Source organism: Lagenorhynchus albirostris, chromosome 1, assembly GCF_949774975.1.
Source record: "Lagenorhynchus albirostris chromosome 1, mLagAlb1.1, whole genome shotgun sequence".
Classification (NCBI taxonomy): domain Eukaryota; kingdom Metazoa; phylum Chordata; class Mammalia; order Artiodactyla; family Delphinidae; genus Lagenorhynchus; species Lagenorhynchus albirostris.
This window is the reverse complement of record NC_083095.1, coordinates 131,363,438-131,380,751: the sequence shown is the minus strand read 5'-3', so window position 1 is coordinate 131,380,751 and position 17,314 is coordinate 131,363,438. Positions and strand designations below refer to the sequence as shown.

Below are 17,314 nucleotides of genomic sequence, written 5' to 3'. Positions count from 1 at the left end.
CAAAATCAACAAAGCCTGAACCCCATCTCCCCAAACGCAGTACTAGTACCTCTGTGGGGCTGTGGCTGTGCTCGTGGCCTTCGGAGAGGGACTCCGGGGGAGGCATGGTGGGGGCGTGGGGCAGTGCGGGGTCCTGCTGGGGCCCCGGAGATCCGGCGGGTTTAGGCTCCTGCTGCATGGAATCCAGCGCAGTTTCGATTCTCGGTTTTGATGCTGAAGGGCGGGAGAAGCTGAACCAGAGGCTTGCGGCTGATGTCTGAGCTCCCGAAGCGTCCGAAAGGGGAGGGGCCCCCAAGCGTCCGCCTCCCGAGAGGAAGTGAGACACTAGCTGTGGGCGGTTCTAGGGGCGGAGAAGTAGACTGTGGGTTCTGAAGACTCGCCTCGAGCAGGGAGGAGGGAGAGGGAGGAGAGGGGTAGACGCACAGCTGGACAGTGTCAGAGCTGACCGGGAAGGAGGCAGCCCCCGCCCTCGGTTTTGAAACATTCATTCATCTCACACTGGCATAGCTTTGTGCCAGCCCTCAGCTGGGAGCCGGAGACGCAGAGGTGAGCCACACGTGGCTCCTACTTTGGAAGAACCCCAGATCTAATGGAGGAGCAGGCCGCCAAAAGGAGATTTTCACACAGTATTGAGACTGGCTGGAAAGGAGATCCCTCAGCTGGGACATGAAGGAATGGTGGGAATTCGCCAGGGATTCAGAAATTGGAGGGACACTTTAAGCAGAGAGAACAGCACATGCAAAGGCATGGAGGTTTGAAACAGGAGAGGTTGTTTAGAAACTAGTTTTGAGAAAAAACAACTAGTTTTCAGTTTCAGTTTTGGTTATTTTCAGATTTAAGAGGGGACCCATGAGTAATGTTGACCCAGGAGTGCGCTGGGGCAAGGTGATAGCTAAGCAGATGGACAAGTACTGTGGGCGACAGTCGGTGAAGGGTTTGGAAACGAGGAACAACATGATCTGTAGTGTATATTGGGACAGTCATTCTGACAACCTAGGGGCAGGTGGCCTGGTCTAGGATCGTGGCCGTGGGATGTGGGGAGAGACCAGTGTCAGAGACACTAGGAGGACACTGAGTGGAGATGAGGGGAACAAGACGATGCCTTGTGTGACAGTTGGAAGGGCTGGTGAATCTGAGGCAGTAGGGAGTGGGGAGGGAATGGGAAGAGCTGGTGGGCAGGTATGAGAAGAGTGAGGAGAGACGCAGAGGTTAAGAATCCTCCTGCCAATGCAAGGGACAGGGGTTCGAGCCCTGGTCTGGGAAGATCCCACATGCCACGGAGCAGCTAAGCCCATGTGCCACAACTACTAAAGCCCGCGCCTAGAGCCTGTGCTCTGGAACAAGAGAAGCCACCGCAATGAGAAGCTGGTGCACTGCAACGAAGAGTAGCCCCCACTCACCGCAACTAGAGAAAGCCCGTGCACAGCAACAAAGACCCAACGCAGCCAAAAATAAATAAATAAATATATTTATTAAAAAAAAAAATGAGAGAGCAAGTTAGCTCTTGGCCAAAGGAGAAGCCCAGCTCCAAGCTGGTGAGGGGAGAAAGCACAACTCCAGGTGGCATCACTGGGCCAATACCCCTGTCTTCAAACTTCAAAGCATCCCAGTCATTGTGCTGACTCCCCTGTACCCATTTTGTGCTCAGTTCCAGTCCGGGACAGACTAGAGGGATGGTGATGGGGCCTATCTCTTGTAAAGTTTATAGTCTGGGGTGGGGGTGGGGGGATGCGGGGAGAACTAACTTCCCAGGGACAGTGCAAAGCCTCAGGAGCCTACCCTACCCTGCAGCTTGATCAGTGCCTCCAGAGGTTTAGAATCAGGCCATCAAACCAGTAAAAGCCAAAGATGGTAAGCAGCCATCTGCAGAAGGGACCTGGAAGTGGACTGAGGCGCCTGAGGGCTGGCATGTGTGAGACAAGGAAAGCTTTATTAATTTCTTTGCCCGCTTTGGAAGACAGCCTGCCCAACACCTTGTTGGAAATGAATGCTTCTCAGAGTAAATTCACCATTTGCATTTGGGTTTTCTCAAGCCATGGAGAGACAAGTTACCTCTGGGTACCTGGATCAAGGGGCATGCTGCTTCTGCAACTGCAAGACTGAGGATCTCACCTCTGTGATGCTCTGGAGGGCTGCCCTGGGTTAGCACTGTGCAATCCCCTCCTTCCTTACTCTGCCATGCTCCCTGAGGTCTGCACATGAAATTTCTTTCTTTTTGTGCCCAAGTTCAGGCCCTCCTGCCCCACCTTGACCCACAATGATCTGGCTACTCCTTCATTCAACAGATAAGCACTGAGATCCACTCTTTGCCAGGCCCTGCTTGCTGGGCTGAGGGGACACAAAGAGGAATAATTTGTTTATCATGCCTTGGAGAAAACCTAATTCCATATAAGGGCAACCTTCCCAAAATCCGTCCCTAGTTTTTGAGTTCGTGCTGAGAAGGCTGGTAGCATTTCCTTGCTTCTGGAGAAGATTCAGCTCCTGAATCTTACAAAGTTGAGCCCCTTACAAAGCTCAACTTCTCTTCCTGCTCCTTTTCTAAGGCCTAGTGGGAGCAAGGTGTAGGAGGACGGACTCCTGCGGGCTTCCAGGAACACAGACTACCCTCCCTCCCTGCCCCGCGGCCGCATTTCGGTCCTCCCAGCGCAGGGGGCGCTGTGCGACGGTGAGAGCCGAGCCCGTCCTGCCTCCTCCTTCTGCGCCAGGGCCACCGCCCATGGCCGCGCAGGCGAAACCGGGAACGGCGACCAGCAGGGGTGGGGCGGTGTAGCGGCCGGCTGGTCAGGCTGCGTACAGTGCTGGGGCGCGGGGCGTACCCCCGTTAGGAGTCATGCTCGGCAGGTCTGGGTACCGAGCGCTGCCCTTGGGGGACTTTGACCGTTTCCAGCAGTCGAGCTTCGGCTTCCTGGGCTCGCAGAAGGGTTGCTTGTCCCCGGAGCCGGGCGGCGTGGGGCCTGGGGCCGGTGAGTGGCCGCCCAGCACAGCGGACCTGGGAGAGATCGGCTGGCAATCCTGGGCCCGAACCCTCTGCCTCTCGGGAGTCAGCCGGTCTTGCGCGCTCACATCCTTACAGGAGGGACCGAGAGGAGGTCTCCACAATGTGGAGAAGGGCTTGCATCAGGCGCTGGGATGCTACTGCTAATCCAGCTCTCCTAGGGCCACGGGGCTGCAGCACCACAGGTCTCTCATCTTCCAAGAAGCGTCGCCCCACCTCGTTTCTCCTCGGCTTTTATCAGCCCAGAGATTTCAGGTTTCCATTTTGCCTAGAAAGAAACTAAGGTCTAGGCATAGGAGGTCACCAGCATGCCAAGGGCACTTGGCTGCAGAGAAATGGCAGAATCTTCACCTCAGGGGGCACCTCTAGACTCCCTAAGCTTGAGCATGTCCCTGTTCCCTGGTGGAGATGTGCAGGCCCTCAGGTGCCTGTCATGTCTTCCGGGCCCTGTCTTGCTCCAAATCCTTGAGTAATTCCCTTGGCCCATAGGCCAGATCCCACATGCCACAGCCTAACAACCAAAACCCCAGAGGATGTGGCCCCTATGTGATCCTCCTCTAATGACAGATGCCCCTATCCAAGGGTTCCTTTCCTGCAGGGGCCACATGGGTCAGAACGAGGCAGGAAAGGAGATTTAGCATTCTGGGGCCCAGAGAGCCCGGAAGTACAGGGTTCCTGGAAGTGTGGAGCCGAGGCTCCTGTCTGCTCTCTGTTCAGGGTTGGGAGAGGAAAGAGAGCAGAAAATAACCTCTCCCAGATTCTGGGGTTTTCTCAGCTTTCACTCCCATCTGGGCTTCTGGTTCACGGGGGAAGGGACCTGTGGTTCAAATGAATCTCATTTTCCTAGCTCTCCGTCCCCCACCTCTCACCTAAAGCTGCTTCAAGCGAGGCATGGCCCAGAGGGCATTAAAGGGGGGTGAAGAATTGTGAACTAGGAAAGAACATCTTTGCCCTCATCTCTGGCATCTGTTGAAGAGCAATTGATGCTTTATCCCTTTAAGCTAAGGTCCAGTGATGCCACCCTCACCAGATAGCCTTAGGCTGTCTCCAAAAGGACTCCTTGAAAGCACACTTCTGGGGCTGATAGTAGAGGAGGTGTTATGCCAGCAGCATTCAGTTCAACCCAGCATGTGCTTACAGATGCCCAGGTACTCCTGGCTTTGCCAGCTATGGGAGGCAATATAAATCAGACAAAAGGATTGACTCCTGCTCAGCCCAGTGAGGAGAGCATCATGTGATTGGCTTCTCAATTCCAGTGACTACTGTCTCGCAGAGAATAGGCCTTGTGAGGGTGGGACTTGGGACAGATTTGTTTTGGTGTATGGGAGGAAGGAACAGTCCTTAACTAGCACCTGCCCAAAGATATGGGAGTAGTATTAGGTTCTTAAGGCACGGCACTAAAGTGGAGTGAAGAACTGTGAGCTTGGAAAGAACATCTTAGCCCTGAAAAGGAAGGAGCCACTGAAAGGGGAGGTGGGCAAAAGGTACACTTGACTGAGTTCACCCAGCCAGCAGCTGTCCTGCCAGACCCAGTCGGTATTCCTTGACCACCTCTGCTCTCTTGTCCCCAGATGCACCTCAGAGCTGGCCTTCCTGCCTCTGCCATGGCCTCATCAGTTTCCTGGGGTTCTTGCTGCTGCTGATCACCTTCCCCATTTCTGGTTGGTTTGCCCTGAAGGTAAGGCTGGCTGGATCAGCCCCCAGAATGGTTGGGCCATGTGGAGAGCTTTGGCATTGGTGGGTGAATTCCCCATCCTCTGCCCCCTTCCCCCAAATATCACAGCTCTGTGAAATGGGCTGGAAAATAATTGTTCATTCTCACCTTTCAGATGAGGAAACTGAAGCTCAGACTTGTCCAAAGTCATACTGGCAGCCAGTAAGTGGCAGAAACAAGTCTTCCCAAACTCCCAAGTTTGGGGGTCTGAACACTGGCTTTAAGGTGCACACAAATATCTTCCTCCCTTTGGGTTAGGCTAAATTAGAAATGAAAAACACTCAACCTGGCCCAGCAGGTGATGAGTAATAGGAATTTCAGGCCTCGTTTTCAACAAGGGATGGTGCAGATGGGAAAGGATGAACTAGAGTTGAGGATTGCACCTGAGAACTGCAGTGAAGGTGGAAGCCTACCCTCGTGTGGCCCCAGGCAACAGCCAGTGTCTCTAGAAAGCTTGGGGTTTGGTGTGGTCTCGAAGGGAGTCCTTAGAAGGTCCTAAATCCTAGTCCCCAAACTGCCACTGAAACAAGTATTATGTGACCTTGGGCAAGTCACTGCCTCTCTAAGACTTCATTTCTCAATTTGGACATATTTCCTTGTTTGAGGATTCCAGGAACCTGAAGTTGGCAAAGCCCTTTGCTCGGGGCTGCTATTAGAGCAGCCCAGCTTTTCCCTTAACTAAGACAGGGCAGACAGTTTCCTGGTTTGAGTCATGTCTAGCTTCAGATCACACAGGTGAAAGGTTTCACTGAGGATCAAGTCAATACAGTATGGCAGTTGAGGGCGTGGCTTTTGGAGTCATTCAGAACTGCGTTCAGATCTCGTGTGTTTCACTTGGGGGCTTTGTGATTTTTGAGCACGTCAGTTAACCTCTCAGAGCTTTGTTTTTTTCATCGGAAGACAGAGCTCAGGATACCTGACACTGAACAAGGCCAGAGGGAGAGAGGAGAGGGAGGGACCTGGGGAGACATCATTGCCAGCAGCAGCTCAGTGCTTTCAACCCTTTTCCTTGCTGCTGTGGACAGATCGTGCCCACCTATGAGCGCATGGTCGTGTTTCGACTGGGCCGGATCCGCACCCCTCAAGGACCCGGTATGGTTCTGCTCCTGCCCTTCATTGACTCCTTTCAGAGGGTGGATCTGAGGACACGAGCCTTCAGTGTCCCTCCTTGCAAGGTGAGGGGCTTCTTGGCTCCTGTGGACAGAGGGAGTGGGGGCTTATGCTGGGTGTATTGGCCTGTGAGTAGCCATTAGGGGTGAGGAATGAGGAAGATACCAGAAAAAGGGGGAGGGGGCTGGGAGGACAGCCTTGATCCATATACCTAAGCCCACGCACTTGGGGATACCATTTTGCTCCTGAGGAGCTAGTGACCAGGCGAGTGGGTCAGGTTGGGTGGTCTCAGTGGGCCTGGCCTCCCTGCGCCCCCAGCCCCTCTTTCATGGCCTCCCCCAACAGTTGGCCTCTAAGGATGGGGCTGTGCTGTCTGTGGGGGCTGACGTCCAGTTCCGCATCTGGGACCCGGTACTGTCGGTGATGACAGTGAAGGACCTGAACACAGCCACACGCATGACGGCCCAGAACGCCATGACCAAGGCTCTGCTCAAGAGGCCTCTGCGGGAGATCCAGATGGAGAAGCCCAAGATCAGCGACCAGCTCCTGGTAGGCAGCTCCACACAGGGCAGGGTTCGGGGCTGGCATCTCAGCCCAGCTCTGCCTGCCAGGGCACTTTAGCAGAGCACCAGATCGCTCTGGGCCTCAGTTTGCCTTATGTCCCAAGAGTGTAACAACTTTTGAAGAGTCAGTGGTCTGGGTGGGACTGTGAGTCGAGGAACAGAAGATGGCACCGTAGCAATCTTAGGCAAATCTATCCCTGAGAGGTGAAGGGGCTGGGACAGGGGAGTGGCCTGACAGAAATTCTTGGGTCCTGCCCCAACTGCCTGAGGTTTCACTCTTCACTGCTCTGCAGGCATTGCCATGACAACACTGGGCCTCAGGGGCACTCAGCCCCTCATGGGGCAGGCAGGTGGGTGAAAGGAGCAGGGGCCTTCCTGGCCTAGTCACCTTCAGGGGAATTCCATGCTCCCCGAGGCAGCATGTGCATTTTTGTGGGTTTGTGTTCTTTGTTCTGAAGAGAACAAAGGGACATGAGGGCATTTGGGCCTTTTTCCTGCCTCTTCTCTGAGTGTGAGCAGTTACCCTGGAATTCACCTCAGATCCCTCCTGTGACAAGATGGGGTTGAAATACATGTGTGAAGGCGTGTCCCCTGCTCCTCATGTTCACCTTGTGCTTTCTCCCATGTCCTGGCAGGGGACCGTGGGTGAAGTTTCCCCTCGTTCCCCTAAGATCTGCTTTCCCCAGGGTTAGAGGACAGGAAGGGGAGTGGGGTAATAATGCCAATCCTGGAGGTCGCAGTCCCTTCAGGAAATAAATCAACTGGGTGAAATTCCCAAGAGGAGCTCTCACATGCATAGCATTTTGCCTGGCTCGGTGTATCTCTGCTTTACATTTTGCTGCAAAGGCTGGTATTATTGTTTTATTTTGGAGGAAGGAAACTAAGGCTCAGATATTATTTGACTTGCCCCTTAGACCTGTGGTCAGGGCAGAGCTGGACCAGAGCCAGGTCACCTCCCCCCAGCCCCCAATCCAGTGCTCAGTCCTATACAACTCAGATCACAATTTGATAATTTTTTTTCATGAAACCACATTCCGTTTTGATCTACCTTTAGAAAGAGAAAATTGCTGTCGGCCTTGTTGCACATGGCTTTGGTGCAGCAAAGCCAAGAGAGGCCATCTGAGAGAGTGAGTCCCATACCAGGACATTAGAGTCATGTAGGGCCATTGCCCAGATTGAGTTGGCTCCTGGTAAAGTGGGGTCATTGCCTGGCTAAAATGAAATCTCCGGAAATCCAGCACACCTCCCTAAGGCCCGTTTCAGGCATACGTTTCTCATTCTCACCGCGCCCCTGCTTCTGCGTACTTTTCCTCTAGAGGGATTGCACGCTCCCCACCTCTCACTTGCTGGGCCCTCCTTAGCTGCTCCAGGCCAGCCACTTCACCCCTCACTGCCCCAGCCCAGCCTCCCCCATTGCCACAGGCCTTGCCTCTTAATTCTCAGGAGAAAACACTCTAGGGTGAGAACTCTTTCAGCTTCCTCTAGCATCACCCCTTCAAACTCATCTACATCTGTGCTGTTTCCCTGTCTCACTGGAAGCATCTGCTTCCTCTGCACCGGGCAGTGCTCTGGGCTCAGGACTCGGCTCCCTCCCTCAATTCAGCCTCTTCTTGCCTTTTTGTGAGGACACATATTTTCCCTTTGTCCCAGACCCCCTCTAGCTCTTAACCCCTCTCTCCCCTTTCCTTCCTCCCCTCCTGTCCTTCATCTAGGCTCCCCCCATGCTCCTAAGACTGACGTCACTGCCGACCTCATGGTGACCTCCCTCTTGCTAGCACAGGGGCACTTTTCAGTCCTTCCCTTACTTCACCTGGAGGCAGCCTTTGACTCCATGGACCCATCCTTCCATTATTCTTGGATCCTCTGCTTCCATTATTCCACACTCCTGGTTACTCCCTGTTCTTCTGCCCTTCTGTTTCCAGGTTTCCCTCAGTGGTCTCTTCTCACCTGTGACCTCCCAGGAGAGCTTACCCACCTGGGGCTTTCTGCTAACTCTAGACACTAATTATTCTCAACACTCCGATCCAGTCCCACTCTGCCCTGCTTCCTGGCCCCACTTATCCAATTGCGGTTGGCCGTCCCGTAGACACCTCAAGCTTAACGTGTTTAAAAAGTCACCATTCCTTCCCTACCCACCCCCAAATCTGTGTCTTCCTCTGTGTATGCTCTCTGGATAAACGCCCGCGTTCCTGATCCGTGCAGGCAGCCATACTAGAAACGTGGCTCCTCACCGCCCTCCTTGTTTTCGCACATCCGGGCAGCCGATAAGTCCAGCGGTTCTATTTCTCTAGTGTCCTTCTGTAGCTTAATAGAGTTTACAGAGTTGTGCCCCTCCCCTGGTGTGTCTCGGCTCACAGCCGCCTCTCTGCCTGACACCGCATCTGCATCACTTTTGCCTGCGGTTTGAAACAATGTCCTAGCTGGTCTCCATGCCTCTACTCTTAGCCCCTCCAATCCAGTGTCCACACGGCAGCCAAGAGAATCTTTGCAACAAGCAAGACTGCTCTGTCCCTTGCCTGCCAAACTCATCTCCGGGACTCCTTGTGCCTCAGAATAGATCCAAGTGAGCGGGAGCAGCCTCCTCTGAGCCCTCGGCTGTCTCTGGTGTCCCAGGCCACAACTGAGGGTCCAGCTAAATGGAACTGTGGTTCCTCACGGTTCCCCGAGCATTCGAGGTGCTCCTTTCTGCATTTTTGCACCTGCTCTTCCCATTGCCTGGAAGGGCCCTCCTTTGATGCCCCTTCACCTGGATGATTCCTCCTCCTCCTGGCATCACCCCCTCCTCCCTGCCCCACACCCTCTCCTGATTGCTCACTACCAGCTGCCCACAGCTGGGTTGTAATTGCCCTCTGCCTCCGTCCCAGGCTGGGAACTTCTCAAGGGCAGGCCTGGTGCCTCATGTGCCACCATGGCCATACCAGCCTGCCTAAAGAACGTGCTCTGGAAAGGTTTGTTGAATGAGTGCCATTTCTCCCCACACCATCCTGCAGCTGGAGATCAACGACGTGACCAGGGCCTGGGGGCTGGAGGTGGACCGCGTGGAGCTGGCAGTGGAGGCCGTGCTCCAGCTGCCCCAGGACAGTCCAGCTGGGCCCAGCCTGGACAGCACCCTGCAGCAGCTGGCCCTCCACTTCCTGGGAGGAGGCATGTCTTCAGTGGCAGGAGGTGCCCCACTCCCCGAGCCAGGTAAGGAGCCTCGGGGAAAGAGTGAGGGTGGTCCCCGGGGCGCTCAGCTTGGTGTCCAGCACAGACTGAACTTTGCTACTTGTTCCCTTAACCAAGCAGCTTGTGCAGTGCACACCCCGCCCAGCTGTTCAGGCCACCCCGATTCTAGAGCTGACCAGAGCTAAGGCAGTGAGAAGAGTCCAGGTGTCTGAGTGTGTGGAGGCCTTTGGGAGCCTCCATGGGAGGAAGCAACAGCATCCAGCAAAGAGTTTTGGATTCAAGGCCGGAGTAGCTTAGAAATGGCATTTGGGGTTATGGCTCAAATCTCAAGGGCAGCTTCTTAGGAAACTGAACGTGGGCCTGAAGAGGGTGTAAGACGGAACTGCCGCGAAGGTACGGAGGCCACACGTTGACCTTGGCAGCACGTTGACCTCCTTCTCTCTGCCTCCCTCCCCAATCCCTTCGGCCGCCCCCAGCAGATACCTTGGATATGGTGAACGAGGTTGAGCCGTCTGCCCCTCATGGTGGTGCCGGGTCCAGCCCCAAGCAGCCTGTGGCCGAGGGGCTGCTGACGGCTCTGAAGCCCTTCCTGTCTGAGGCCCTGGTCAGCCAGGTCGGGGCCTGCTACCAGTTCAATGTCGCCCTGCCCAGTGGCACCCAGAGCATCTACTTCTTGGACCTCACTACAGGTGCAGCTGCCCTCCCTGCTGTCTTCCTTCCACCTGGGTTGCTCGTAGCCCCGACCACCCACGGTCCTTTTTCAGACTGGGCCCTGCTCCTGCCCCCAGTTTAGGGCAAACCCATAGCAGTCAGGGGCTCCGATGCCATTTGCAGACAGTGACTACCCAGGCCTCGGTCTCCCTGCCCTGTCCTCGTCAGCAGGACAACTCAGATGGCCGAGCTTCCTGTGCCAGGCGCCCCACACACGTTGTGGTCCTGTTCACGGCAGGCTCAGCGCGGAGCATGTTTTGTGCGTTATCCCACCTACTTCTCATCATCAGCGTGTGATTTAGGGATTATCCTCGTCATCCCCATTTCACCAGTTTGGAAACTGAGGCTCTGAGCGGTCACACAGCCAATGGGACTTGAACCCAGGGTATTAGAATTTGAACGCTTAACCACTCTTTCCACCTCTCCCAGTGGGACATGCTAACCTCTTCTACCCCCTGCAGCATAGTCGTCCCCCTACTAATGCTCAGTTTTCTTTCTCCCCACAGGGCAAGGGAGGGTGGGGCATGGGGTGCCTGCTGCCATCCCTGATGTGGTGGTGGAGATGGCCGAGGAGGACCTGCAGGCTCTGTTGTGCAGGGAGCTGCGGCCCCTGGGGGCCTACATGAGCGGGCGGCTGAAGGTGAAGGGCGACCTGGCCGTGGCCATGAAGCTGGAGGCTGTCCTCAGGGCCTTGAAGTAGCAGGTTTGGCTGACTGTCCATAGCCCAGCCCCGAGCCTGGCACCAAGCCAGGGGGGCATCTTGGAGGAGGAGTCATTGACACTGCACCTTGGATTGTTGAGGCCCTGAGAAGTTTCAGGCCCAGCAAGAGCCAATGAGTGGAGGCTGGGAGACCCTGGAGACTGGGAAAGGCTGAGTCAGGCGGCCCTGCCCTTCTCATCCACAGTGGTTCTCTGGACAAGCCTTTGCTGATCCTGGTCCCCTGCCGCGTACCCGGTCTGAGCTGGGTGCACAGCGCGATGACAGGAGAGCCAGGCCTGCTGTGCTCTGCTGCCTGCCTGACTGGAGAGCCAGGGCTGACAGAAACAGCCTGACAGCAGCTGGCTTGGTCCCAGTGTGAGGGAGCAATGCGTGCAGCTCAGGCTCCAAGCTCCAGAAGCGGGCTCAGAGAGGCTGGAGGAGGGAGAGGGAAGGCGGCCCCCGAGAAGAGGTCCCTGCGGTGGGAGGGGTCTGGGGATCGGCTGGGTCTGCCCTGCTGATTGCAGTCCAGGCCCAGGCTGGGGGGATGGGGACAGGAAAGAGTGGGGCTGGCTGCTCCCCGGCTCTGCTCTTGAAGACGTCTGTCTTGACTCATCTCCCAGCTCGGTCTTGCATGCCTGACAGACTGGAGCCCGGGGCAGCATGAAGGAGAGCCCTGCTGTTGCTTTGCTTTCCGGAGGTTTGAAAACCTTAAATAAATGTGATGTTTACAATGTATTTGGAGAGAAATAGGGGTAATGGAGGTGGGTCGGAGGGTCTCTGAGGTGATGCCCCTGCTGCCGGACCGGGGCCCAGGCCCTGAAGGGTGACACAAGCCCTGACAGTGCTCTTCAGTCACCCACAGTTCCACTTCCTGCCAAGGGCCTCAAAGCAGGCAGCAGCAGGGCACTCTGTTTCCCTTTATAGTCAGGGTAGAGGTTTGGCAGGAAAGAGGGGGTGTGGGTGTGACAGAGCTGGTCTGGCAAACAACCTAATGAAGGCAGGGCTGGGGGCTCGTATCACATTCAAGAGAGGGGTAGGAGCTGCTATCAGCTGCCCCTCCTGTTATACCCCTGGTCACTGTTTCCCTACTGTTCTGGCCCAAACCTCAGGGACCCCAGAGAAGGGGGGCCTTAGACATCTCGGGTTCTGAGAAATGGCGAATCTCACATCCTGGAGAGACTTGTTAAAAAAAAACAAAAAAACACAGAAATTTGAGGCTCCTCTTTGAGGCGCAGCCTCTGGCTGCGATCTGGCTCCAGGCCTTCCCCCTCAGGGCCCTCTCCAGCTGCCTTGGCACCAGGCTCCATCCAGTTTGCCCTTTTGTTCCTGCCAGTGCCCGCCTTGGCCTCTTGTAGAGGTAGACCAGCGTAGACCAAACCACCATTGGGTTCAGGTTTCAGCCCCAGGGCCCCTTCCTGGAGGGCCAGAGCCCCAGGTTGCTGCCCCTGCTCTATCCCTCTCTCCACTCCTGGAGGCCGCCCAGCCAGGGCTGCCTGTTCAAAAGCCTTCCCTCCAATCCCCACCGGCCACACTCCCGCTGCCCGTGAGCCCTGGTGGGGCATGATCTTCTCTGCTTGGCCTGGGCTCCCCCTCTACTTTGGCGCTGTCGTTGTGCCTATTCCCCACTGTGTCTGTCACTGTTCTTGTGTAAGTGCCTGCCCTCCCTGCTGGACCATGAGCTACATGCCCGAGCCATCCATCACTGTTCCCTCCATTGTTACTGCACACAGTGCCCCAGGGGGAAGAGGGGAAACCCCACGCATCTTCCTCATGAAAGCTTAAGGGAAACCAAAACTCAGATCTTCTTTGTGGCTGTTGGAGGATCAGCATCACAGGGGAAACAAACTTTTCTAGATGTCTGTGTGGGTGGAGAGCAAAGCCTGCTGCCAGCCGTTAATACCCTCCTGTCCAGGGGAACTCATTCCTTGGGGAGGCCAGCACTCCAGGAAAGGGAGCCCACAGGTTCAAGGCCTCTGAGTTTCGGAGGACCCAGCAGACTTTGTAGTCCCCAGTGGGTGGACGAGGGGCACCTAATGGGGCCAGGGTGTGGGGAGGGAGGGAGAAGGGTGTCCATCAAAGAAGGCTTCCTGAGGAGATGTTGCCTGAGACTCACAGCTACATGGAGATGAGAGAAGAAAGGAAATGGGGGGAAAGACATTCGGTAGAGGGGGAAAGTCCCTGTGAGAGCACAGGAAGAGGTAGTGGGCACCTCCGATTTGGGAAACTGGAACCTAAAGTCTGAAGGGGGATGTATGCAGGGATTTTGGGGGGACTGACGCTGTGCCAGGTATGCCCCTGTACTGCATGAGGCACTTCCTATATTTGTTTTCCTCAAGATAACCTGATGAATAGTGATAAAGAGTTATATTATTATGCTATATTGATATATAATGTATTATTCTGATGTTATTTTAAAATAAGTATTTAATTTTGAATAGAGAGTTTTAAAAAGGCATGCTATGAAAATTGTCCCTCACACTCCTGATTCCATCCACATATTTTCAAACAGGTATCCCATGGTATTAGTTTCTTGGTTATTCTTCCAGAAGTTGAGGTTTAAAAAAAATACATTTACAAGAAAATCCAAATATATTATTCTCTGGACGGGGGTTGCTTGTTTTTTGTTTTTTTTACAGAAATGGCAGCATAGCAAATACAATGTTGATCTGTTCCCTTAACCTTACAGTTGAGGAGCTTTCCGTATTAGCACACCTAGATTTTCCCTATTCAGTTTTGTAGTTACATAGGATTCCATTGAACGGGCGTATCATAGTTTATTTAACCTGGTTTGCATTGATGGACATTCAGATTTTTTGTGTGTGTTTTGCTATTTCCAACAATCTTGCAGTAATAATCTTTCACATACGCTATTTCACCTGTGGTTGAAGTTCATCTGTGGGATAAAGTCCTAGAAAGGAAATTGCTAGGTCAAAGCATTTCTAATTTAATATTGCCCAAATGCCTTCTCTGGGGGTTATTCTAATTTACGCTCCCATTATCAGTGAGTGAGAGTCTGTTTTTCCTCATAGCCATGCCAACACAACGTGTTTTTAAACTTTTGGATTTTTTGACAGTCTAGTAAGTGAAAAATTGCATCTCAGTATAATTTTTTAAAGTTGTTCAATTGCTTATTGCTTTTTAAGACTTGGATTTTCAGTCCCAGCAAAAGCAAAGGGTTTTTGCTGGCTTTCTCCAGCGTTTACTTTTTAAAGTATGATATGATAAAAATGCACCCATTTTAAATGTGCTTGATGTGTTTTGACAAATGTGAACACCGTGTAACCACCAGCCACCGCAATCAAGATATAGAACATTTCCATCAACTCACGTAGCTCGTGTCCCTTCCCATTCAAGCCTCGCTGTCCCCGCCCCCGCCCCCCCAGGTCCAGGTCACCACTGGTCTGCTTTCTGTAACTCTGATTAAATTTCATCTTTCTAGAGTTTCATACAAGTGAAACTATACCATGTGTACCCTTCTCTGTCTAGCTTCTTTCCCTCTAGTGTTTTTGAATCATCTGTGTTATCATGTGTATTTGTAGTTTGTTCTTTTTTATTTTTAGTGATATTCTGTTGTATGGATAGATGTGTACAATTTATATATTCATCTGTTCATGGACATTTGAGTAGTTTTCAGTTTTGATTATCAGACCTCCTCTGAACATCTGTCTGTGTACAAGTCTTCGTACGGATATATGTTTTCATTTGGGTAAATACTCAGGAGTAGAATTTCTGGGTCAAGAAACTAACAAACCAATTCCAAGATAGTCGTGCCAACACTTGGTGCTGCCAGTCTTTTTCACTGGGTGTGATTGATGACTTTGAGCCTCCTTTGTGCTTATTAGGCATATGTCTTCTTTTGTGAAGTGTCTGTCCAATATTTTTTCTCACTTTAAACAATGGCTTATTTATCTTATCAGTATAGATTCGTATTAGCTTTAAGACTTCCTAGTAAATCCTGGATACATGGTTTTTAGCACATATTTGGAATATTTTCTGTCAGTCTGTAGCTTGCCTTTCTAACTTCTTAGTGCTTTATCTTGAAAAGCAGTAGATTTTAATTTTGATAAAGTCCAGTCTACAACTTTTTTTTATCCAGTTTTTTTCCCTAAATTTATTTATTTTATTTATTTTTGGCTGCGTTGGGTCTTCATTGGTGCACGTGGGCTCTCTCTCGTTGCGGCGAGTGGGGGCTTCTCTTGTTGCAGTGCACGGGCTCTAGGTGCGCAAGCTTCAGTAGCTGTGGCTCGCAGGCTCTAGAGTGCAGGCTCAGTAGTTGTGGCACACGGGCTTAGTTGCTCTGCGGCATGTGAGATCTTCCCAGACCAGGGCTCGAACCTGTGTCCCCTGCACTGGCAGGCGGATTCTTAACCACAGCGCCACCAGGGAAGCCCTATAACTTTTCAATGGTTAGACGTTTTGTGTCATTTCCTGGATGTCTTTGCTCATCTTTGCTCACGGTCTTGAAGATTTTCCCCTATGTTTTCTTCTAAAGTCTAAAAGTTTATAGATTCAGCTATTACTTTTAGGCTTGTGATCCATTTTGAGTTACTTTTTGTGTATGGTATGAGATAAAAGGCTGAGGTGTTTCCCCCCCCCGCCCTCCCCCGCATGGGTATCCAATTATTCTAGCACTTCTTGTTGAAAAGATATATTTTCCCCATTGAATTACCTCAAAACTTAAACTTTTTCATTTCTTTTATTTTGTGTGAAGTTGAATATTTTGTAATATGTTTAAGAGCCATTGTGTTTCTTTTTCTGTGAACTGTTATTTCATCTACTTTGTCCATTTTTTTAGTGTTGGTTGTTTCTAGTTTTGTTTTTACACCTGGGAGCTCTTTAAATGCTAGGGAGATTAGCTGTTTTTTATATGAGTTGTAAAAATTTTTTAACCCAATTTGTTGTTTGTATTTTGACTTTGCTTATACTTTTCCATGAAATTTGACAAATGTATTTGAAATGACATATATTTTATTTTATGGCTTTTAGGTTTTAAGTCATAAGAAGAACTTCCATTCTGAGATCATAAAGGAATTCCATGTACTCCCATTATTTTATTTTTTACATGTAGCTGTTTGACCCACTCGGGATTTAAATGAGCATAAAATATAGAACCACATTTTTTTTTCAATGCCATGTATTTCTGTTTGTCTTGGGGTCCATATCTGGGTTTTCTGTTGTGTTCCACTGGACTAATGTTTTTCCATGCACTGGGGCCACATGGTTTTAATGATTGAGGCTTCATAAAATGTTTAATATCTGTAAGATTAATTCTTTTTAATACTTCTTAAGAAATTCTTCCTGGGAATTCCCTGGTGGTCCAGTGTTTAGGACTCTGTGCTTTCACTGCAGAGTGCGTGGGTTCAATCCCTGGTAGGGGAAGTAAGATCCTGCAAGCCGCGCAGCCCGGCCAAATTAAAAAAGAAAAGAGAAGAAAAAGAAAAAAAAATTCTTCCTGCCTGTTCTTCTTCTTCTTTTGTTTTTTTAAAAATAAACTTTAGAATTACCCAGTCTAGTTAAAATAAATTGTTTATATCTTTATTGAGATCATGTTAAATGTGTGAAGTAACTCAGAAAATTGCAATCTTTATGACACTGACTCTTCCTATCTGTGAACTTGGCATGTTTTTAATGTCTTTTTTTAAATGTTCTTCAGAAGTTTTACAGTGTTCATATTGGTCTTGAACATTTCTTATCAAGCTTATTCCCAGGTACTTTACCTTTTCTGATACTATTACTATAAACAAGGTCTTTCCTTTCATTATATTATCTGGTCAGAATGCAATTTACTGCTCTGTAGGAATTCTGTATGGTACTAACTTAATTCTTACCTTACTAGCTGTATTGTTATTCATAGTACTTCATCTTCAGTATACAATCACCTGCAAATGTCACCTCATTTCAGTGCTTTAAAATGCTTTCTCTTGTGTAATTGCATTGGTTAGCACAGAGGTGGGTAATTTTAAGGTAGAAGTGAGAGGGTATTATGCTGAGGGGAAAGATCCAGTAGGGAGAGAGAAAGGGAGACTCTAGAGGAAGAGACGGGAATGGTATCCTGAGCCCTGATGGAGGGATTAGCTGTGGACGAAGACTGACACCTCCCTCAACCCTGGAGAAAGAAGGGAGGAAATAAGGATGGGGGCAAACCCCACCCCTCCCCCCACGCACAGCCTAGCACATGGGGACGGGGTGGGGTAGGGGTGCGGCTCTGGGATGTTTAGTAACTGTAACAATTTCAAGGGAAAGAAGTGCTAGTTGTAAAATCTTAGTCATTGGGTCATTCACACAGGCCTCGCAGGGTTAGCCTTTCGGTGGGGCCTCCAAGCCAAAAACCATGAAATGAGAGTGTTGAGGGGGTG

At 51.4% G+C, this 17,314-nt stretch overlaps 2 protein-coding genes across 19 annotated transcripts in view; one reads left to right on the top strand and one right to left on the bottom strand.

Annotated features, from left to right (window-relative positions):
• Nucleotides 1–269, bottom strand: part of PML (PML nuclear body scaffold) — a 45,244-nt gene extending 44,975 nt beyond the window's left edge. For 6 of the 12 annotated variants that reach the window (XM_060153678.1, XM_060153716.1, XM_060153708.1 and 3 more), the window contains exon 1: nt 50–266. In XM_060153678.1, the coding sequence (XP_060009661.1) occupies nt 50–178 (129 nt within the window). In that variant the 5' untranslated portion in view covers nt 179–266. Of the gene's footprint in view, nt 1–49 lie in introns of all 12 variants that reach the window. The other 6 variants (XM_060153673.1, XM_060153652.1, XM_060153669.1 and 3 more) reach the window with 3 other exon arrangements.
• Nucleotides 270–2,712: 2,443 nt separating this feature from the next.
• Nucleotides 2,713–16,462, top strand: STOML1 (stomatin like 1). 7 transcript variants are annotated; one of them, XM_060153632.1, is made up of 8 exons: nt 2,713–2,841; nt 4,567–4,673; nt 4,825–4,934; nt 5,735–5,884; nt 6,165–6,368; nt 9,373–9,568; nt 10,024–10,236; nt 10,765–16,462. In XM_060153632.1, the coding sequence occupies exons 1-8, from the start codon at nt 2,831–2,833 to the stop codon at nt 10,956–10,958; spliced, it is 1,185 nt and encodes a 394-aa protein (XP_060009615.1). In that variant the 5' UTR covers nt 2,713–2,830; the 3' UTR covers nt 10,959–16,462. The 7 variants fall into 7 exon arrangements, with proteins under 7 accessions (XP_060009615.1, XP_060009611.1, XP_060009607.1 ...); XM_060153642.1 differs by lacking the exon at nt 2,713–2,841 and adding an exon at nt 2,941–2,963; XM_060153649.1 differs by lacking the exon at nt 2,713–2,841 and adding an exon at nt 4,415–4,479.
• Nucleotides 16,463–17,314: the final 852 nt, after the last annotated feature.